Source organism: Pseudophryne corroboree, chromosome 2, assembly GCF_028390025.1.
Source record: "Pseudophryne corroboree isolate aPseCor3 chromosome 2, aPseCor3.hap2, whole genome shotgun sequence".
NCBI lineage: Eukaryota > Metazoa > Chordata > Amphibia > Anura > Myobatrachidae > Pseudophryne > Pseudophryne corroboree.
In genome coordinates, this window is record NC_086445.1 from 930,656,944 (window position 1) to 930,680,807 (window position 23,864).

General features: G+C 43.2%; 1 protein-coding gene and 2 pseudogenes across 1 annotated transcript; 2 read left to right on the plus strand and 1 right to left on the minus strand.

The window, feature by feature from the left end:
• The first annotated feature begins 4,897 nt into the window (after positions 1-4,897).
• On the plus strand, positions 4,898-9,711 carry SAT1 (spermidine/spermine N1-acetyltransferase 1). The gene is made up of 6 exons (XM_063956228.1): positions 4,898-5,149; positions 5,604-5,655; positions 5,927-6,010; positions 7,560-7,661; positions 7,747-7,787; positions 9,206-9,711. The coding sequence occupies exons 1-6, from the start codon at positions 5,084-5,086 to the stop codon at positions 9,374-9,376; spliced, it is 516 nt and encodes a 171-aa protein (XP_063812298.1). The 5' UTR covers positions 4,898-5,083; the 3' UTR covers positions 9,377-9,711.
• Positions 9,712-12,350: 2,639 nt separating this feature from the next.
• On the minus strand, positions 12,351-12,470 carry LOC135054047 (5S ribosomal RNA; annotated as a pseudogene).
• Positions 12,471-13,942: 1,472 nt separating this feature from the next.
• LOC135054058 (5S ribosomal RNA) lies at positions 13,943-14,062 on the plus strand (annotated as a pseudogene).
• The last annotated feature ends 9,802 nt before the right edge of the window (positions 14,063-23,864 follow it).

Sequence of the window (23,864 nt, forward strand, 5' to 3'; positions counted from 1 at the left end):
TTATATATTTATTATGTAATGACTGATGACGGACCTGCTGGACACTGTCAGCTCAGCAGCACCGCAGACTGCTACAGTAAGCTACTATAGTAGTATGTATAAAGAAGAAAGAAAAAAAAAACAACCACGGGTAGGTGGTATACAATTATGGATGGACTGCCGAGTGCCGACACAGAGGTAGCTACAGCCGTGGACTAACGTACTGTGTCTGCTGATAATATAGACTGGATGATAATGAGATGAAATCAATATATATGTATATATAATATCACTAGTACTGCAGCCGGACAGGTATATATTATATATTTATTATGTAATGACTGATGACGGACCTGCTGGACACTGTCAGCTCAGCAGCACCGCAGACTGCTACAGTAAGCTACTATAGTAGTATGTATAAAGAAGAAAGAAAAAAAAAACAACCACGGGTAGGTGGTATACAATTATGGATGGACTGCCGAGTGCCGACACAGAGGTAGCTACAGCCGTGGACTAACGTACTGTGTCTGCTGATAATATAGACTGGATGATAATGAGATGAAATCAATATATATGTATATATAATATCACTAGTACTGCAGCCGGACAGGTATATATTATATATTTATTATGTAATGACTGATGACGGACCTGCTGGACACTGTCAGCTCAGCAGCACCGCAGACTGCTACAGTAAGCTACTATAGTAGTATGTATAAAGAAGAAAGAAAAAAAAAAAAAAACACGGGTAGGTGCTAGGTGGTATACAATATTATATATATATTATATACAATTTTATATATATATATATATATATATATATATATATATTAAACTCATAAACTGGTGGTGATTATTAAACTGGTGGTCAGGTCACTGGTCACACTATCAGCAACTTGCAAGTAGTACTCCTGAGTCCTAAGCAGACAATCACAATATATATTATACTGGTGGTCAGTGTGGTCACAAACAATGGCAGTGTGGCTGGCACTCTGGCAGCAAAAGTGTGCACTGTACGTTATATGTACTCCTGAGTCCTGAGTCCTGCTCTCAGACTCTAACTGCTCCCCACTGTCAGTGTCTCCCCCACAAGTCAGATAATACAGTCACACTATCTCTCTCTATCACTTCAGCAAGTACTAGTAGTAGTAGTACTCCTCCTAATGCTCCCCAAATTACTACTGTGTCTCTCTCTGTCTCACTCTCTTCTCGAATCTCTATAAACGGAGAGAACGCCAGCCACGTCCTCTCCCTATGAATCTCAATGCACGTGTGAAAAATGGCGGCGACGCGCGGCTCCTTATATAGAATCCGAGTCTCGCGATAGAATCCGAGCCTCGCGAGAATCCGACAGCGTGATGATGACGTTCGGGCGCGCTCGGGTTAACCGAGCAAGGCGGGAAGATCCGAGTCGCTCGGACCCGTGTAAAAAAACATGAAGTTCGGGCGGGTTCGGATTCCGAGGAACCGAACCCGCTCATCTCTAGTATAAACTGCTATTTAATAATGATACTTATACCCCTTTCACATCACACAAATAACCCGATATATTGCCGAGTCAAGGTGCGGTGTGAAAGGGGTATGTTACAATTTGCTGGGTCGACTGACCCGGTATTTCAACTCGGGAATAGAGCAGGGTTATTCCCAGGTTGAAGTGCAGTGTGAACAGGTTGACAGGTCGATTCTATAGGGAGAGGCAGCGATATAGGGACAGACAGCAAGATGATCTAATTTCCATTCTCCATCTAAATTGCTGCAGTGATAATGGCATGTCACAGAAACAGGTTTGGTTTTGGTGCACTGTCTTTGATAGCGGCAGGACAGATGTTCAAGATGAGCAGCTATCTGGCCAGCCAAACATGTCCACCACAGATGACAATTTATACCACAATGAAGGTCTGATTCAGGAGGACAGAAGCATTCGAGTTAGTGATTTTGCTGTTGAATTGACCATCTCAGTGGGTACTGTGCATGCACAACATTGTTCGTGAGCAACTGGGATGCAGGAAAAAAAAGGTAAATGCTGGGTACTGAAGCAACTCACAGAAGTTCACAAAACCAACAGGAAAGGATTGTCTCTCCTGCACTTGACGCAGTTCCATGAGGAGGGAGTGCAGTTCCTGCAGCACATTTGTTACAGGTGATGAAACGTGGGTGCAACATGTGATACCATAAACCAAGCAGGCATCCATGACATGGAAACACGCATCATCTCCGCCTTCAAAGAAATTCAAAACAACTTCATCAGCAAAGAAGGTCATGGTCATGATTTCCTCACCACAGAGATACTGTGAATGCTGACCTCTATCATGACACATTGAGCCACTTATGTAGGGCAATTTGTCAAAAACAATGTGGGTTGCTGCACGATAATACCAGGCCACGCTCAGCCAACTGCACACGTGAGTTGTTATGGTACTACGGTACTACCATTGGGAGGTACTGGACCATGCTACCTACAGCCCTGACCAGGCAGAGAGTGTGCGTTCCATCTCTTTGGACAATTTAAAAAGTACCTAGGTGGAAGGTGATTCACAACCGATGGTGAAGTTCAGACAGCCATCATGTCCTGGTTTCAGGCACTTGACAATTATTTCTTCCATGCCGGGATAGATGCCTTGTCTGCAGGTCAGGCTTGTAAGAGGTCTCTGACGAGCTGACCAAATTGTGGGAAGTCTGGGCCTTGGAAAGATGGAAACAAGTAAGCCGAATATAGTTCTTATTCATGGACCACAAATGTCTAGAAAGTACGAGAAAGCTTGAGTGACTGGGTACTGTGGTTTGAAAACATGGTCTGCGGAAGACTGGGTTTTGGATACTGTGGCACAAAGACACGGACTATTGAAGATTAGATATTCTAAAACTGTAACTTGAAAACATAAACTGCAGAAGACTGGATACTGTATACTGGGGCTTGAAGACACGGACTACAGAAGACTGAATGCTGGATACTGAGGATGGAAAACACAGACTGCAGAAGACTGAATGTTGGATAATATGGCTGGAAAACATGAACTGCAGAAGACTGAATACTGGATAGCTGTGCATGAAGTGAATGGCACTACAAGCAACGCTGGATCACTAAGTAAACCTGCCCAGTATGCAGGTGGCCGCAGGGAGCCGCAACGACTCCACTCTCAGTTAGTGAGCACAGCAAAGTCACAGTAAGACACTGACAACAATAAAAATAAGCCTCCGGGAGATTTTAGGAACACCTGCCTTTAGGCAGCAACTTAAAGCACTGGCAGTGCTCTGCAAAAGCCCAAGAGGGTCATTCCGACTCGATCGCACGCTGCAGTTGTTTGCAGCGCAGCAATCGGGTCAGAACTGCGCATGCACCAGTGTCGCAGTGCGTCAGCGCGTGCCAGACGGCCGAAGGCCGTCATTACCTAGTGATCGCCTCGTTAGCTGGGCAGGAGGGAGCGGCACGGTGGCGTTTAGCCGCCGTTTTCGGGGCACGGTCCGGCCAACGCAGGCGTGGCCGGACCGTGCAGGGGACGGGCCGCAGCAGCTGCGTGACGTCACACGCAGCCACTGCGACCCGGGGCAGCGACGAGTAACTCTCGGCCAGCCGCAGGAGCTGCGCTGGCCGGGAGTTACTCTTCAAGTACAAAAGCATTGCCGCTGTGCGATGCTTTTGTACTTGTGCGGAGGGGGGGGGGGGGGGGAGGGGGCCGGACTGACATGCGGTGCGGACTAGCCTTGTGCTGGGCATCCCCCCGCATGTCTCGGAGGATGATTGTAGCTGTGCTAAATTTAGCACAGCTATGATCAACTGGGAATGACCCCCAAACCCTTTTAAAAGGAATGGGAAGTAGGGATTGGCTGAGAACCCCTTTTTCTGAACTGCCATTGGCTGATAATGCATAATTGGTCTCCAACACGGCTGCACCCTGAATGGCAGACAGGACAAGGAAGCGCCCACCTGTAAGAGGCTATCCCTGATCCCGGAGCTCCAGAGCCGCGTGCCTGCACCACCCGCCTCAGCCCAGCTCTCCGCCGCCACTAACCAGGAGCGGAGACCGGCCGCCGCAGCACTACCAGCACCCATACAGCCAATCCCCGGGACCCGGCACCACCAGTAAATCCACCACGGCCCCTGACATCGGTGTCCCATTGGAACAAATGCTTAGACACTCCGCACAAGTACAAAAGCATCGCACAGCGGCAATGCTTTTGTACTTGAAGAGTAACTCCCGGCCAGCGCAGCTCCTGCGTGGAATAAAAATCTGTACAACAGCCATACTATTTATTATATGTATATGTTCCAGTTGAATAAATTTACACAATGAGAGGTCTTGTTACCTTATTTATTGAACCACCCTCGCATAATTCTGGAATACCCGTGCCTCTGATTCCGTCTTGGATGCTACAGATCAGTCAGGGCCATTATATATATTAAATATTTCCAAACTGTGCCAACATATTTATTGTAGCAGATGAAACTTCTACATTTCTTTACAGTTTTGTCAAACACACACCAATATTTGAAAGTGTGACGGATGCGTGGGACACCTTCGTGGTTGGTGAAGACTACAGTGCTGGCCACATTAGCTAGTGCCCCAGCGAATGACACGTAAAAAAAAAAAAAAAAGAGAGAGATTCAGCGTATACAAGCTTATATACAAGCTTGTGTATATATTTGGTTGTATACTTTATGTGTATGTTTAGTTTATGTAAATGTGGAGAGTATTTCAAGTTGGTTATTCTGTTTCTACAACGTAACCTGTTTCATGCCACTAGGTGGTGCTACAGCAAAGGCCAGATCATAGCATGAGTCACAACTTCCGGGACGATGAACGCAGAGAGGCAGGGTGAGAAGGAAAAGAGTTGTGCAATACCTGTGTGTGATTGGTCAGCGCAGATAGCTGGGGGTGGCTACCACAGGTCTGAAATCTATAAGTACAATTGCTTGCCTGCCGCTCTCATACTTCATCGTTGGAGTTTGCTGAGCACGGTGGCTGCTTTGTGGTTTGATAGCCGAGTCAGGCTCCCAGACTGACTAAGGAGCGAAAGCCCCTGGGAAGCGAATGAAGAAACACCTCCTACTACACTTCACGTACAGGGGACTTGTCAGAAAAGGGAAAAAGAGCAAGAGACGAAAATGGCTAATTTCACCATCCGATCAGCTGTGCCCGGTGACTGTAAGGACATCCTGCGACTCATAAAGGTGACTGCAGTCACTGCTCTGGACCAAGGACCTGTCATGTTACAATTAGCTGTGTGTGTGTGTGTGTGTGTGTGTGTCTGTGTCTATATATAGATAGATATTATTGTATAGAATTTTGCACAATGTGCACTTGTCCTCCCAGCAGTGTGGAGGAAGTGGTAGGTGGCCTTTGTTTCCGACAGGCTGTACAGACGACTGTGTTCTCCTCCTCCAGTGATCCTCCCCTCCCTTCTCCTGAGCCCATAATCACTAGGGGTGGGTGGGGGGCACCCTCTCCTTGCTGGATGGAACTGAAGCTGCTCTCCCGCATCTCTTCTTGGGGGCTTTGTAAAGCATTATTAATCTTACAGCCAGCGTTATTAGTTTGGTCTTTGTATCCTGTGTGTTGTCCCCTTAGAATCCCTGAACTGACATAACTGTTACGTTTTAGTAACCATTTACATTTTTTTTTTAGGAATTGGCTAAATACGAAGATATGGAAAATCAAGTAGTACTAACTGAGACAGGTATGTTCCATCTAGATCTAGTAACTTGGCTTTCCAAGTGTCTGTTTTATTATTGCTTTTCACCTGTTGTCTAGACTGTAATTTGTTACTTGATAAAAATCCTGCTGTTGTGTTGTAGCCGCTAAGCTTAGAATGGGCTGTTTGCCAAGCTGGTCCCATGAGCTTTTGGAACACGGCTAAATAGAAACAGCAGGGGTGGGGGTAGGGTTACCTACGGAGATCCGTGTTGAAGAGTGGCCAATATGTTTTTGTTTTTTTTTCCCATGTGCAGATCTCTTGGAAGACGGCTTTGGGGAACATCCTTTCTACCACTGCCTTGTTGCTGAAGTGCCGAAGGAGAACAAGACTGTTGATGGTAATGCGTCTTTCAAGTTTTACTTCTTAAAACCTATCTTCCGTTAGCTAAACCTTGTGGCATTTCTTGTATTTGACCCTCTTTGTAAGCAGATGCAATATTTGTTAAATCATTTTCTCTTTAATTTGTCCCCAATCTTCAGGTTACAGTCTCTAGCTTCGCCATGTACATGGATGGCCCTTCCGTGTACATGGGTGGGCGGGGAGGTAACTAAAAGATCCGTTACACAATAACATAGATGAGCATGAAACGAGGTAAGGCCACCAGGGACAACCATTTGCACATAATCTGCAAACACGGTAGATCAGAAAACCTGTGCAGCTGATGGGAGAAGGACTGGTGTGCAGAACGCTTTGCTGGAAATGAAACTTTTTTTCATTAGAGCCACAGATCATTCTCCACCATTTGTCTTTGTTTTCAAGAGCAGCCTGTTCCCAATTTATGTAAAGCTGATGGAGGGGGCAGCAGTGTCTTGTAAACCTGCCCCAACGTTACGCCATATGCTTTCTTTGGCCTCTTCCCAACCTTTTCCTGACATCTTTCTTTTTGGAAAGACTTTGTAATACTATTGTCTTAACATTTTTTTTTTTTTTTCAGTCTTTGCAATTTGGGATTAAGTGCTCAACCAAAGTTGTGGTTTTAGATATTTTTATTTTTTATTAATTTTAAAACCTACAGTAAAACTTGGCATTATTGATCACCTGTTCTGAACTGCCGTGTGAAAGGAAATAACTCCTTAACCTGACTTATGTACAATTTTTTTTTTTTTTTTTTACTTTTTTTTTTTTTTACTTTTTTTTTTAACTTTTTTTTACTCCAGTTTGTTACCCCACTGAGGGCCTGAGTCTTCTGAGTTATGAATAAAGCAAGAAAATGCAAAATAACTTTGCACCTTGGAAAGACTGTTGCACTGCAGGTGGTGCAGATTTAAAATATGCAGAGATTTAGATTTGAGGTGTGTGGAACCTATAGCTGTCCAGCATTTGTGGGCTACATGCAAAAGCACCCAGTACTTACCCTGCATACAAAAAAATTTGCACTAGGGTTGGCCATTGATGGTTGTAAACAATCAATGGTTAAATAAGTATTAGTTTTGCAATCAATGGTGGAGAACCAATGGTTCTTTACAGTCAGTGGTACAAAACCCTCTGATGGGTTTTCCACCCTAGTTGATGCTGGAACATGAAGCCCCTCCCCAGGTTCTGATTGGCTTATGGGCCAGTGAGTAAAAGAGCAGGGATGGCAATCAGTGGGTAAAACAATCAATGGTCCTCTACTGCATAGTTTGCTACCATTGACTCACTCAGTTTACCCATTGATGGCAAGCATACTGATAGCTATCCCTAATTTGCACCCTTACATTGCAACATGCTTCATTCAAGTAGTTACTTGCTCTTCCTTACTTTATTCCTAACTTGGAATCAGGACTTTCTGAAGTATCTGAACATTCTGAATTGTGTGTTGGCAGACTGATTATATTTGCATGTTTCAGATGGCTATAGTATATGCTGTTTGTTTCATTCTAAATAACGCTGTTCTTTCTTTGCAGGGTACACAATTGTTGGCTTTGCTATGTACTACTTCACATATGACCCATGGATAGGAAAACTGCTGTACCTTGAAGACTTCTTTGTGATGAACGAGTTCAGAGGTACTAATGATTTATGTACTTAAGCAATGTAGTACAATACGCATAGAATATGTTTTTAAAAAAATTCTTCTTTCCTCTGCCTTAGGGTCTGGTATTGGATCAGAAATATTCAAGCACCTGAGCCAAGTGAGTGTGTGGTTTGTGTGGGTTTCTGTTAGAACACTACAATAGGATTGATGCACCTACAACTTTTTAGGATTAAGTGGCTCATTAAGAACATGTTAATGAAACAAGCAGTATGTATGATGTGTAGTGTTTAAATTAACTACGGGCAACAATGCTTTACGTTATTATAATAAAGTTCCATGATAAATGGATGGGACATGGTTAGTCAAATATCAGCAGCATTGATGTCTTTCAGTTATAAACTTCAATGTTGTCTTTTGATATTCCAATCCCTACTGGCATGATGTACATGGAATGTAGGGTCACAGCTCTAGGATGTAGCGTCACAGCTCTAGGGTGTACATGGAATGTAGGGTCACAGCTCTAGGGTGTAGCATGTAGGGTCACAGCTCTAGGATGTACATGGAATGTAGGGTCAGCTCTAGGGTGTAGCATGTAGGGTCACAGCTCTAGGGTGTAGCATGTAGGGTCACAGCTGCTACTGGTAATATCTGGATTACTCCTCTGCACCCTGAATAGTTCTAATAACATTTACTTATATAGTGTAGCTCCAACATATTGTGCTTTACTATAGGAATCTATACACTAAGGTACTCTATGTAACTGGCATAGAAGACTTTCCTATTTAATGTGCTATGGCAGTGGTTCTCGAGCACCATCAGGTCATGTTTTGTGGATGTCTTGAATAATGTACAGGTGAGTTAATCTATTTTGGTGGATCAGTAATTACCCCACCTACTTCCTCATAACATGACCTGTTGTGTCAACTTGAGGGTTGAAGAACCACTGGGCTAAGGAACACTAGTCTATAAACACAGTGCCTAGGTGTTTAATAGGTTGCAGCCGGGATGCCGGTGGCCAGAATACTAACCGCGGCATCCCGATGGTGAGAAACCCAAAACCAACCCACCGCAGCCTGACCCTTCCTAAGCCAGCCGGCGAACACTTGTGATCCTAGTCGTGATGTCAGAGCCGGCATTCTGAGCATTGTCAGAACTCTAACTCCATTATTTTGACTGCCAGGATCCTGTTTAATGCATTTGAGGACGCTTGTATTTGTTGAATCTGCTCTAATCATTCAGTGAAGTCTACTACAGCCTGGTTATAGCACTGCATGTCCCTCTCTTGCCCACTCTTCCATGACAGACAAGTATATACTTGCAGTTCCTGTTATTTTTGGCAAGGTAACACTGACTCCACTGGCTGTTACCTCCCTCCTGGTGAAAGACTGGATCTGCTCGCAGTAGCTTTGTTGGGAAGAGGATTTGGGGCTTCAGGGTTTCATTATTAGGGTCCCAGTTACTAGCATGATGGGAATTCAGCTAATCAATCAATTAATGTTCCACCTAAAACATGTCAGCTGGCAAGTTTATTTTTACTTTTTTAAATCTTGACTGGTCTTTGCTTTTTCTGTCTAGATTGCTGTGAAGTGTCGTTGCAGTAGCATGCACTTCCTGGTGGCAGAATGGAACGAACCATCCATTAGATTCTATAAGAGACGTGGGGCATCTGATCTCTCCACTGAAGAAGGGTGGCGCCTCTTTAAAATTGACAAAGAGTACTTGTGTAAGATGGCAAATGAGGAGTGAGAACAAGAGCCTCAGAAGATTTTTAATTAATAAAATTGCTTTTCTTTTTTCTTTGCTTGCTTATTCTTTTAGTCCTTGCATGGTGACTAATTCAAAAGCTTTAGTACCAGTGGCATTGTAGCATAAAATGATTTGTCACCTATCCACTTCAGCGATGTCTTTCTCTTACAGTCTAAGATGTTTCCCAAGCCCTATAAACATGAGATCCTCAGTTGTGTGTATATATGTAACTTCATTCTTGTAAGTCATTTGATCGTGTACAATGTACACACTGGTATTTAGGGTTTTTGTATCATTAACCTGTTTTTACAAATTAAAGAGCAGCATTTGTTCTATGTGTTGAGTGGTACTTTGTTAACAGCATGAGCACAAGGAAACTATAGGGTTAAGTGTTCAAGAACTTAAAACTGTCTGCATTTCCCATTTTAGTGTAAAGTGTGTAAGTATATTGTCTGGTTCATTCCTACAATGTTAATGTTCACTTTACTTATTGTACTGGGGAAATGGAGAGGAGACGTAACTTGTGGAAAGAGATGGTACCAAGGGCATAGTTACCATGGGTGTAGTTGCTATGGGGCCCACCTTCCCTGTCAAATGTTTTTATGTTAATTTTCACAATTGGTAGATACATAGGGGTATATTCAATTAGTGTTGGATCCATTCCAACATGCATTTGTCATGAATGGATCCGAAAACCCCTGTTCCCATCTCAATTTGACTTTTTCAAGTCAAATTGAGATGAAGAACTCAGAGGAGGAGAGGGGGGGGAAGCCATGGGGGTGACAGCCGCCAGCAGCCAGAGGAGATCAGTGCCACAGTAGCAGTTTAGAAGGATGTCACACAGCCGCCCAACCTCATGGCAGTGTCCACCTGGCTCCAGCAAGCTTGCTGGAGCTGGGTGGATGTTGCTGTGAGCAGCATCGCTGTGTGACATCCTGCTGCAGCATTGGTGCCTCTGGCAGACCCCTGTCTCCCTGCGGCTCTTCCCCCTCTCCTCCTCTGCGTCCACATCTCAGTCTGACATCTTTTGATGTCAGACTGAGATAGGTTTTGGCCCCGTTTTCGCCACAAGCACGTGGATCGGCAGCTATTCCGCCGATCCACGTGCTTTTTGACAAGTCGAATAATTTAGGGATATATTGAATAGGTTGAATCAGGATTCGACCTTAAGTTGAAAACTGCTGTCTTTTCGACAGACTGCCGTTTTTTGACTTTAAATATACCCCATAGAAGCCCTTATGACCTTTTGTCTTGGGACCTACAATATGCCAGGATGCCCCTGGACCTGCTCATTTTAATGTGGTATAAAATGAACTGTAGGCCATTATAATGTTACATAATATGTACTGGGGGGGGGGGTGTGTACTGTGTTGCCTAATGTGTACAGGCAGCAATACACTGACATAACATGAACTAAGGCACTACTGTGGCTCAGAAAATGAACTAAGGGGGTAATTCCAAGTTGATTGCAATTTGGGCAAAACCATGTGCACTGCAGGGGAGGCAGATATAACATGTGCAGAGAGTTAGATTTGGGTGGGTTATTTTATTTCTGTGCAGGGTAAATACTGGCTGCTTTATTTTTACACAGCAAATTAGATTGCAGATTGAACACACCCCACCCAAATCTAACTCTCTCTGCACATGTTATATCTGCCACCCCTGCAGTGCACATGGTTTTGCCCAATTGCAATCAAAAATCCTGCTGCAATCAACTTGGAATTACCCCCTAAGGCACTGATATGGAGCATAAAATGAATAATTGCAGTGGAGAGGTTCCTCTCTAGAAGCATTGGGAAAGGGGCCCCTTCATAGTTTCTGGTTACACCTCTGGATGGGACCAACCAATCTGCTCCTTACTGAATTTTCAAAGACTGCTTGTAGAATGACAAGCTGTTTGGTCCTTTTATCTCTGTCCACTTTACCTCTCAAGATACATCTTCACCCCCTTAACCTGTAACACAGTAGGGCAAGATTGTTTTGTAATACACTAAACAAGTTTTATTTGGTAAATATCCCTATGTGCAGATGTGCCCTCATACATCTACTCTCAATATGCCACGTAGCTGGAGATGCCTGTTGCGATAAAGCTAACAAGTTACATGCAACTCTGCTAGCATCCATTGTCTGGGTTTTTTATTTGCAGTATATGCACCTCAGGCACAACTTTATGCAGCTAGGACGCAACAGACTGCTGATCTAATTTCATATGTGACACTTGTGTATCTGTGTGTGACTGAGTCTGTATATGAAGCCCAACAGAACTTGGAACAGAAAAAAAAAATTGCAGCTTATATGCAGAAAAAGGGGTTTGTGGGAGCCGCACCGGTCTAGCAACAATTTTTGTATGAAAAGTAATCTGAATAATGTCCTCTGAGAAACTGAATTTTATGTTATAGAATTGCTTCAGATTAAGGTAACTGTGCATATAAGATAGTATATCTTCTAAGGTGCACTAAATATAGTTACCATGCAGTGGTGCTCCCATGAGTCAAAAATATATTGAGAAAAATACCAAATAAGAAATGGAAAAAGAAGTAGACTCTTGTTTGGAAGCACTCTAACTCAGAGGAACTAAGTTATATACATGTCTTAGGCTGGTAAAATCATGATTTTATTGAATTCCTATTAAAATATATAGAATTATCGGAGTTCAAAACTAGTTCTATGTGATTCAAGACTATGAGCAAAAATATCTATGTCAATTTAATGAATAATTAGCGAAAATTGCTATAATATGATGTAAGCCGGACAAGCTTTAGAATTCACAAAAAAAGGGGTGGGGGGTGGGGGGGGAAGGAAAGGACACCTACTAGTCTCAATGGTGTCTGTCAGATGAATATATATGAATATAATATATGACCATCATTCATACTGCAAAAATCCCAAATGGAAAAAGTAGTTGCAGGGGATTAAATCATGGGTCATATGAATCCGAGTACCCATCTGTGACTTAGAATTGGGCAGCAAAATTTATTTGCAGTACCAGGATGTTCCAAGGTGGTCTCCCATCCGAGTACTGGTCCGGCCCTCCACTGCTTAGCTTCCAAGATCGGAAGAGATTGGGCATCTCCAGTGGGGTATGTCCGCAATTTCTTAAGCTAGCCCTTTCATATGTCACTTTGTATTAGAAATGGAATCGTTCATATTTTCAACAAGAAAAATAAAAAAGGGGGACAGACACACATTTGGACGGTAGGCTCAAAAAGTGCAGATTGGATATGACAATTATATGGCAAGAAAATATCAAGGCCATAAATATCCAATCACAGTGAATTCTTCCTTATTTGTATTGTACTATACACCAGTCAATTGTATATAGATAACAAAATCATTCTTGGTTATGCTGTCTAAATAGGACAGTATTAAGCATAAATTGATCACCAAGAAAGAACAGGGTAATAACTACAAAGAATCCTTTATAGTTAGTGGCTTAGTATCTGTGTTTTTCTCACAACCAAAGATCCACCATTGGTATACAAAATCTCTGAATTAAAATGAGAACAAATATTGCAATATCTAGTTGTTCCAAAGTGGTCCCTCATCCAAGTACCACCCTGTTCACCGGTACTATACACCAGTCAATTGTATAACAAAATCATTCTTGGTTATGCTGTCTAAATAGGACAGTAATAAGCATAAATTGATCACCAAGAAAGAACAGGGTAATAACTACAAAGTATCCTTTATAGTTAATAGCTTAGTATCTGTGTTTTCACAACCAAAGATCCACCATTGGTATGACAGAAAAGGCGAGTATCTTTCTAGACCTACACCTAAGACATTTTGTTCTAGACCTCCCCTCATACGTCCAGGACACAACTGATATTTTGAGGAAGCTACACGACATAAAACTAGAGGATAATCAATATCTAGTGTCACTTGACGTTGAGGCACTATACACCTCCATAGGCCATCATACCAATGGTGGATCTTTGGTTGTGAAAACACAGATACTAAGCTATTAACTATAAAGGATTCTTTGTAGTTATTACCCTGTTCTTTCTTGGTGATCAATTTATGCTTATTACTGTCCTATTTAGACAGCATAACCAAGAATGATTTTGTTATACAATTGACTGGTGTATAGTACCGGTGAACAGGGTGGTACTTGGATGAGGGACCACTTTGGAACAACTAGATATTGCAATATTTGTTCTCATTTTAATTCAGAGATTTTGTATACCAATGGTGGATCTTTGGTTGTGAGAAAAACACAGATACTAAGCCACTAACTATAAAGGATTCTTTGTAGTTATTACCCTGTTCTTTCTTGGTGATCAATTTATGCTTAATACTGTCCTATTTAGACAGCATAACCAAGAATGATTTTGTTATCTATATACAATTGACTGGTGTATAGTACAATACAAATAAGGAAGAATTCACTGTGATTGGATATTTATGGCCTTGATATTTTCTTGCCATATAATTGTCATATCCAATCTGCACTTTTTGAGCCTACCGTCCAAATGTGTGTCTGTCCCCCTTTTTCATTTTTCTTGTTGAAAATATGAACGATTCCATTTCTAATACAAAGTGACATATGAAAGGGCTAGCTTAAGAAATTGCGGACATACCCCACTGGAGATGCCCAATCTCTTCCGATCTTGGAAGCTAAGCAGTGGAGGGCCGGACCAGTACTCGGATGGGAGACCACCTTGGAACATCCTGGTACTGCAAATAAATTTTGCTGCCCAATTCTAAGTCACAGATGGGTACTCGGATTCATATGACCCATGATTTAATCCCCTGCAACTACTTTTTCCATTTGGGATTTTTGCAGTATGAATGATGGTCATATATTATATTCATATATATTCATCTGACAGACACCATTGAGACTAGTAGGTGTCCTTTCCTCCCCCCCCCCCCCACCCCTTTTTTTGTGAATTCTAAAGCTTGTCCGGCTTACATCATATTATAGCAATTTTCGCTAATTATTCATTAAATTGACATAGATATTTTTGCTCATAGTCTTGAATCACATAGAACTAGTTTTGAACTCCGATAATTCTATATATTTTAATAGGAATTCAATAAAATCATGATTTTACCAGCCTAAGACATGTATATAACTTAGTTCCTCTGAGTTAGAGTGCTTCCAAACAAGAGTCTACTTCTTTTTCCATTTCTTATTTGGTATTTTTCTCAGCTTATATGCAGATCCAGAGACACACAGATATAAGTGTTGCATATCAAATTAATCAGCACAGACTTCTGGTGCATCCTAGCTGTGTTGTGTCTAATTTTTGGCAAGCAAGACACCGGACACTAGCAGAGTCTCATGGACCCTGGCATGTCTAGGCAGAGCCGGCCCTAGGCATAGGCAAATTAATAGGGGCACAAGCGGCTTCTGATTAAAATGATATGTGGCATGCCTATATTCTGTGTGTGATTGCATCTGCATACAAAAACGCATTTCGTATGCGGATGCAGCCACAGTCACACACAGAATATAGGCATGTGGCGTATAATTTTAATAAGCAGAAGCTGCTTGTGCATCCTAGCCATATAGCAATGCAAATAAGATGCATTTTTGCAAAAAGGCGCCTGACTTTTCAGCAAAAAAAGGATCTCCTGCTGCATGGCGTCTTGAGGTAAGATGGGTGAGGACATGTCTGTATCCAAGTAGAGGCAGAGGTCACAGTATTAGCAGCCGTGTGAGTGGGTTGGTTGTGCAATAGTGTTCAGCATATGTGTAATGGGCATTGGGGGTAATTCCAAGTTGATCGCAGCAGGAAATTTTTTAGCAGTTGGGCAAAACCATGTGTACTGCAGGGGAGACAGATATAACATTTGCAGAGAGAGTTAGATTTGGGTGGGTTATTTTGTTTCTGTTCAGGGTAAATACTGGCTGCTTTATTTTTACACTGCAATTTAGATTGCAGATTGAACACACCACACCCAAATCTAACTCTCTCTGCACATGTTATATCTGCCTCCCCTGCAGTGCACATGGTTTTGCCCAACTGCTAAAAAATTTCCTGCTGCGATCAACTTGGAATTACCCCCATTGTCGGTCGTGTATATAAATGCATTAATGTGCGTCAGATGTGTAATGGACATTATGTGTATAAGGGCATTAATAAAGGTTGGCATAATGTGTAAGGTGCTTTATGTTTATAAGGACACTAATAATGTTTGTCATGTGTAAGGGCATTACTGTGTGGTATTATGTGTATAAATGCATTACTAATGTGTGGCATTATGTGTATAAGGTGCTCTATTGTATGGCATAATGTATAGAAAGAGAACTATTGTGTGGTCTAATGTGTATGAAGAGCAATATGGTGTGGTGTAGTGTGAATAAGGGGCAATTCAGTGTGATGTAAAGTGTATATAAGGGCCACTACTGTGAGGAGTAACGTATATAAGGTAAGGGGTACTACGGTGTGATGTAACGTGGACAAGGGACACTATTGCATGACAAAATGTGAATAAAGTTGCACTACTGTGTGACCTAATTTAAATTGGGGGTACTATTGTGTGGTCATGCCCCTTCCCAGCAAGAACACGTCCCTTTTTGTGCTGTGTGCCAAATGTGTGCACTGTTCCTATTTAAAATATAGGGGGTAGGCACACCAAAATGAGGATTGCTATGGGTGAGGGGTGATGGTGCTGGGAAATGGATGCAGGGTCAGAGGTGGAACTAGGAGCGGTGCTAGGTGGCACCAGCTAAAAACTTGCCTAGGGCATCATATTGGTTAGAGCCGACTCTGCCAAGAGGGGCTGTTTAGTGCAACTGCACCAAAGATGAGGACACATCTGTACTTCCACCTAATTGGAAGTAGTTTTGTGCATTTGCACTGTAAACTGGATTAGTAAGTATGAGCCTGAAGTGTGAAGCATTGTATCCAGCAGACACTTGGCTGGAGGTGCAATCATTTAGCATGATGACCCAAAGTAACTTCAATGGAAAAAAAGCTAAGGAAATACTTAGACTTTTTTTTTAAATTTAGCAAAGAAATGGAAATAGTGTGACATTGACTCTCATGCTGAAATATAACAGAGCGGATATTGATAACTGCTGCTTTATGTGGTGCAGGTGGCACTTACTATAAAGAAAGTGCTGATTAAAATCTTATGCAGAATTAATAGTAACCATTCCTAATTAATTTAGCCAGGTACCTTTTTTTTTTTAAATATATCTAAGAATGCACCCAAAATGTTTATTAATTATGTAAATAGTTATCTGAATGTGATTTATTTAGTAACATTTGTGTATCTTTGTTAATAATATTATATGGAATCAGATTTAACTATTTACATAATTTGATTTAAAATAATCAAGTATTTGGGGGATATTTTTGGAAAACTTTAATCCAGTTTAATAAGAGCCACCAACAGCGAGTGGGGGGAGGGTTCCTGAGAAATGCCCATTATTGCTCTCTAGAAGAAATTGGGCAAGGTGCAGCTGAGATCTGCAATCCTAATAGGGTGGGGTGGGCAATCCTATTATGATTGCAGATCTCTGGCCATGTCTACAGTGAACCATCCAAGTTCAGGCTGCAGGGAGATTCTCTTCCTATAGCCATGGACTGGAGTGGCCAGGCACTATGAGCCTGGTGGGTATTTCTGACACTGTCGCATCTGGAGTGACCATGCCAGGCAAGTGCTTAAGGCTGTCTACTAATCTCTTTAAAAACCCCAATGCTGGGAATACTTTTCTGTCTTCATACTATAATGCCACGCTATCCGGATTTTAGGTCGACCACACTTAGTGTGACACTCATTAGGTCAACCACTATTGGTCAACATGTATTAGGTTGACACATGAAAAGGTCAGCATGAGTTTTTCACATTTCTTTTACTTTTTCATAGTTTACGATCCACGTGGACTACGACTGGGAACAGTAACCTGTGCCGAGCGCAGCGGTAGCAGAGCGAGGCATGTTGTCGCTAGCCATGTGAGGGGACACGGTGCACTAATTGGGTTCCCGGTCCCTTTACGAAGAAAACGACACAAAAACCCCTCATGTCGACCTATTTCATGTGTCGACCAATAGTTGTCGGCCTAATGACTGTCGACCCAACGATCCACACCCAATGCCACTGTTTTTGGTAATTCCTAGCCTGGTGACATATGCATGCCATACTTTTGGGATGTAATTGTTCAGTGGTGAGCTCTAAAAGCCTTAAGCTAGCCATACATTAAAACGACTTGCAAACGAGCAATATCGCTAACGATTTCCCTTTAACTCCCCGCCAGTCCCGGACTCACAATATAGACCCTGATACAGCATGGATCGCTAATGTGTAGAAGTCGCTATTTGGCGATTTCTGCACATGTGCAAGGTTTACACTGCATTCTCTTCAGAATACAGTCTAAGACCTGGTGGGGGGGGGCGTTGACGACGTGTTTTGTGGGCGCACCGCTTGGCGGGTGCGGCCCGGGCAACAGAGGCGTGTCTGGACCGTTTGTGGGGCGGGGTTGCCATCTGCCTTCGCAGCTAGACTGCATAGGTAGGGGGCTATCCTTGTCATGTGAGCGCTTCACATGTTACCGGGGACCCCCTCCCCGGTAACATGTGAAGCGCTCACATGACAAGGATAGCCTTGCCTTGTGCTGGGTAGCACCCGTATGTTAGTGTAATGAGTTGTAGTTGTGCGAATAATTGCACAACTATAAGTCATGCTGAATCAGGTACATAAGGGTGATTCACATCTGATCGCTGCTGTGCGTTATCGCACAGCTGGTGATCAGGTACTAAATGTGCAATGCATATGCACCGCAATGCGCACGTAAATCAGACAACATCAAAGGGCATCGCCGGCCAGCGATGGGATGGTGCGAAAATTCTATTCGCACGGGCATTCGCAAGCTGATTGACAGGAGGAAGCCGGTTTACTGGGAGTGTTCAGAAAAACGCAGACGTGTCCAAGCGTTTTCAGGAGGGTGTCCGACGTCAGCTCCGGCCCCGATCAGCCTGATGTGATCGCACTCGGGCTGCGCAGAGACTGCACACAGTGGATTTTAGCAGCTCCTCGTACACATGGGATCCCACACTAGCACAGTGAAAATACACTCCCCCTGTAGGCAGTGACTAACTGAACACAGGACAGCAAAATTAGCAGCCCAGCCACCAGATCTGAATGACCCCCATAGTGCATACACATAAGATAGATCTTTAAGACCTTGCTAAAGATCTGAAGAGTGGCCACATCCAGGAGCATGCTGTCATTGGCGATAGCTTCAGATTGTACGTGCAGCAGGTAAGATCTGAAGAAATGACAAACGACCAATGGGACCGCGTATCGGATAGTTATCGTTCGTGAAAACAGCCCGATTTGCACAATTTCAAGCAATTTATAATTCTGAAGCGTTGAAATCGTGCAATCGTCCCTAAAATCATTCTAATGTACGTCCGGCTTTATAACTGCTACGTGCTTACAGGAAGTGTGCTATTTCCTATTTTATAAAGATGTGGTTAAAGTATTTGTTTGTAAAGCATCAACAGTTTAAGCTCTGTATCACACATAAGAGATGCACTGCATAGTGAAACCAAACAGTACTAGATTGGAGTGTAGTATGGTATGCCGGCGGCCGTGCTCCCGGTGGCCAGCATACCGGCGCCGGAATCCCGACAGCTGTGGGCACGGTGGCGTGCTACGCTATCTATCTTCCCTTCAGGGGGGTCGTGGACCCCCAAGAGGGAGAAAAGGTGTCGGTATGACGGGTGTCGGGATTCCAGCGCCGGTATACTGTGTACCAGGATCCCAACAGCCGGCAACCTAAATACCACCCCTAAATAGAGAGAAGTGCCCTGCTTAACAGCAGAATGTTCTTTTCACAGAGCCATACGTAATAATTTTAAGACAGAGCCTGTGTTAGTTATCAGTATATTACATATATATGTCTAGTGCAAAATCCAATAAGCTCTGAAAGGTATGCGGTAGCCCCTGTCGGGATCCCGGCTTTGGTATTGTGAGAGCCGAGATCCCGACAGGGGCACCATACCGCCGCTGGTGTACCGCCGAGGTAGGTGATTCCCCCTCTGTGGGTGTCCACGACACCCATAGAAGGAGAATAGAACCTGTGGCGAGCCCGCAAGGGGCTTTGTTGCGCTCGTCTCCCTGCCAGCATTCCAATGCACAGGATGCCGATGTCGGGATCCTGATGTTCGGCATCCAGGCCGGGCGGGAAATCATACCGATCCCCTCTGCAAGCAGAATGGTCACAGCAGCCATACACTGTATGGATGCTTGTGTGGTATACTTTGAGATGCAGGCACTGCCACCTGAACCACCGGTAATATACAATCAGCAACGGCATTTCATTCAGTCATTGTGCCCTGATTCTGAGTTACACACTAACTGCATGCAATGCTGACTGCACATGGGCCCTCATTCCGAGTTGTTCGCTCATTGCCGATTTTCTCTATATTGCGATTAGTCACTTACTGCGCATGCGCAATGTTTGCAGAGCTCATGCGCTTAGTTATTTTACTCAACAGTTAGGTATTTTACTCACGGCATTACGAGGAATTTTCTTCGTTCTGGTGATCGGAGTGTGATTGACAGGAAGTGGGTGTTTCTGGGCGGAAACTGACCGTTTTATGGGTGTGTATGAAAAAACGCTACCGTTTCTGGGAAAAACGCGGGAGTGGCTGGAGAAATGGGGGAGTGTCTGGGCGAACGCTGGGTGTGTTTGTGACGTCAAACCAGGAACGAAAGTGACTGAACTGATCGCAGTGGCAGAGTAAGTGTCGAGCTACTCAGAAACTGCTAAGACATTTCTATTCGCAATTTTGAGAATCTTTCGTTCGCAATTCTGCTAAGCTAAGATTCACTCCCAGTAGGCGGCGGCTTAGCGTGTGCAATGCTGCTAAAAGCAGCTAGCGAGCGAAAAACTCGGAATGAGGGCCATAGTTGGCTGTACTGCACATATATCCCAATTGTTGCCTCACGGAGATGCAGAACGAATTTGGTTACAGGAAGTGTGGGGTGTAACGGGTGGTTAGGCAAGCAGAGGTGTATTGCTGACTGTGATTGTGTCCAAAGTTGCAAAGCCGCTCACACCACACCAGCAATGCGCATTTCGCTCTGGTGTCGGGCTTCCACAGGGCAGTAATCCCTGAGGAAGCCCGACACTGGTGTGAAATGCGCATTGGTGGCTAGTGTGGCACGTCTAAGATATAATATATATCCATGGCGTTTACACTAGCCTTCTTTTGCGGGGCGCTGCGCCCTGCCCCTTTTCTGAGTGACAGAATGTGCCCTGCCCGTTTGTGCCCACCATGCTGATTACCAAAGGACTGCCTCACTGCCGTGCCAGGCCGCGCTGTCACTCCTCCCTGCCACGCTGTCACTCCTCCCTGCCGCGCTGTCACTCCTCCCTGCCGCGCTGTCACTCCTTCCCGCCACTGCCTTAGGCTTGTCGCGCTGATGTGCTGACAGCTCTCGGCTGAAGGCAATACTGTAGGCTGCTGGGGATCTGGTGAGATGAGGAGGGCTGGGTTTGCCTCTCCCACTGAGGTAAACCCAGCCCTCCTCTGTGTACATAACCCTATAAAAGAGGACGCCAGGGTGCATCATTGTGGCGGCCATTTTCATCCAGCTCTGCGGTGTGTGAGGGGGAACTAGCGCGCGCGCTTGCAGCATCAGCCTCCAGTAAGTTGAATTGACACATAAACATCATCTAAGAATAGTGCTGCCAGACTAAGCTATTTATCCTGTATAGATCGCCTGGTGCCCTTTTAGTTTTAATCTGGCAGCACTCAACTCTAATCTTATTGTGACACATTACCTATGAATTACAAATGAATGTGTAAGAGATCTAAGCCCAGTCCTAACAAACTGCTGGTTTCTTCCACTGGAGACAATGGTGACTGTTATTTTTTTCTAATGGCCAACAGTTTTTGGCAATGTATTTGTAGCTGCAGAAAATATTGTAATAGCATTGGGAAATCCTACATGCTTTATACCAGGCATGTCCAAACTGTGGCCCTCCAGCTGTTGAGAAACGACACATCGCAGCATGCCCTGACACAACTTTAACATTCTCTGACAGAAAAACTGTGTCAGGGCATGCTGGGATATGTAGTTTCACAACAGCTGGAGGGCCACAGTTTGGACATGCCTGCTTTATAAAATCTAATAACTAATGTAACCTATTAGGCTTTAGATGCAAGAGGATATCCCCAGCTTGTTTACCCTGGAGAGCCCCCAGTTTCTAAACATCCCTGATATATTCTGAAGTGTCTCAATAGGGTTTAGATAGTTTATTAAACTATATAAACCCTATTGAGACACTTCAGAAATAAACTAGCAGCACATGAATGCTATATAAACCATCCTGGGACACCTTCGCTTCAGTCTGACAGCACATTTAAACTTAAGATACGATGTGCTGCCAGTTTATTTCTGAAGTGTCTCAATATGGTTTATATAGCAACACATGCTGCCAGTTTATTTCTGAAGTGTCTCCATAGGGTTTATATAGCAACATGTGCTGCTAGTTTAATTCTGAAGTGTCTCAATAGGGTTTATATAGCAAAATGTGCTGCCAGTTTTTTTCTGAAGTGTCTCAATAGGGTTTATGTAGCAACGTGTTCTGCCAGGTTTTTTCTTAAGTGTCTCAATATTGTTTATATAGCAACATGTGCTGCCAGTTTAATTCTGTAGTGTCTCAATAGGGTTTATATAGTTTAATAAACTATATAAACCCTATTGAGATACTTCAGAAATAAACTGGCAGCACATGAATGCTATGTAAACCATTCTGGGACACCTTCGCTTCAATCTGACAGCACATTTAAACTTAAAATGTGCTGTCAGATTGAAGTAAAGGTGTCCCAGGATGGTTTATAAGATACAATGTGCTGCCAGTTTAAGACACCTGCATACATATTACAGTATGTACATCATTTTTCCCTACTAAATAAAAATGTGCCCTCCCCAAGGTCAGCACCCCATACTTGCCTACCTGACCCTCTCCATGAGGGAGAAAATGCTCTGTTCCTGGACTTTCCTGGTAATGTATGATTGCCATCACCTGTGGTGAGCTAGGTAATTGATAAGAAAGGCGTTTCACCACAGGTGATGGCAATCATACATTACCAGGAAAGTCCAGGAACAGAGCATTTTCTCCCTCATGGAGAGGGTCAGGTAAGCAAGTATGCAGCACCCTGCCCTAAAAAATTCCTAGTGTAAACACTATATCCACATATTCCCAGTATTACTAATAGCTCAATTTGTACCTGAAGGGTTACCTCTTCTGTCTTGGTACATATTACTTTTTATATGATCAGTTTCCTTGTGGTGGTTACAGTGTAAAAGTGAATATTTCTATTTCCCTAGTGAAGGGTTAAAACATGCTATATGAACTCTTATGTGTTTGCATGGATACGTGCTGCCCTGTGCTAGGTGCCTTTGTCTCTCATACAGATACCAGGCCTGTGTGGGTCTGGCATCCAAGGTCAGTTCCATACCAGATGAAACTTGTTCTTTCTACCCAAATATACTGTGTTACAAAAACTTTGTTAAATGTTTGAGAAACTTGTAGAAAACCCATATATGGACATCCGCCTTTTCTGTTCTGCCTGGTAACTATTAACGAGCCAATGGGAGTGTAACGACATGTCAGTTACACTCATATGCATTGCCTTATATACTTTTGTTAACCTCATAATAAAACAGTGTGAATTTTTACTGCTTGTGTTGTGCATGTACCTTGTGGTTAAAAGTTTACACTCCAGACGTCTAAGAGGCCATCACATCGAGGGTTAAAGAATATAAGGTCAAATCCTTTCAGCTGGGGGCTACGTCCGCGATTCAGTGATCGTCCCTGAATGGTAAGATAGAGAATTTATTGTCTGTCTTTGCCATACAGGATTGCGGTCATACACTGAAGCTGAATCCGTGTCAGTGTTCCGGGAACACGTGACAAGGTAATATTTAAGTCCGGGACTTAATATTACGAAGTTTTATGTAAAAGCATAAAACAGGTATCAGGGATACCATAGAATCTTTAATGTCTGGGACTTAAAGATACGTCTGAGAAAGGACCCGAGGTCCAAGCGCAATTCTCCAAAGACGTCAGTATCTGGGATACTTAAAAAAATAGACCTGGGGTCTATACGTAACGTAGATCATACCTCGATTTGATCGTCTATATATATTCTTGTATGTTTGTAGTGAGATAAGTTCTTATATTTGGTCCAGACGGCTGGTAAGTTTTCGTCTGCCAGATATCTTTACTCAAACACTTTTCTTGCTTCCTGTTTAAAACGCTGTATTTTTCTGACATCTTGTACGAATGTAAGTATCGTACGCGTCAAAAGATTTCATGTTCTCACTATACAGATAATATTGTGATATTGTCAATGACTAATTAACTGGTTAGCTGATGCATGTATAGTAGAGTTGTAAATTTTAGATATTTTCCTTTAAAGTTGTACTGTTGATTTATATTACTGTCTGACAATGGGCTCTAGTCAGAGTAAAAAAACTACATATCCCCCGCCCCTCCCAGGTGAGACATGCA

Bases quoted from the DNA above. Each gene is read 5' to 3' on its own strand.
- SAT1 (XM_063956228.1), top strand. From the start codon at position 5,084: ATGGCTAATTTCACCATCCGATCAGCTGTGCCCGGTGACTGTAAGGAC. The intron at 5,656-5,926 runs GTATGTTCCATC...TCCCATGTGCAG, and splicing joins AGTAGTACTAACTGAGACAG to ATCTCTTGGAAGACGGCTTT. The intron at 7,662-7,746 runs GTACTAATGATT...CCTCTGCCTTAG, and splicing joins TGTGATGAACGAGTTCAGAG to GGTCTGGTATTGGATCAGAA.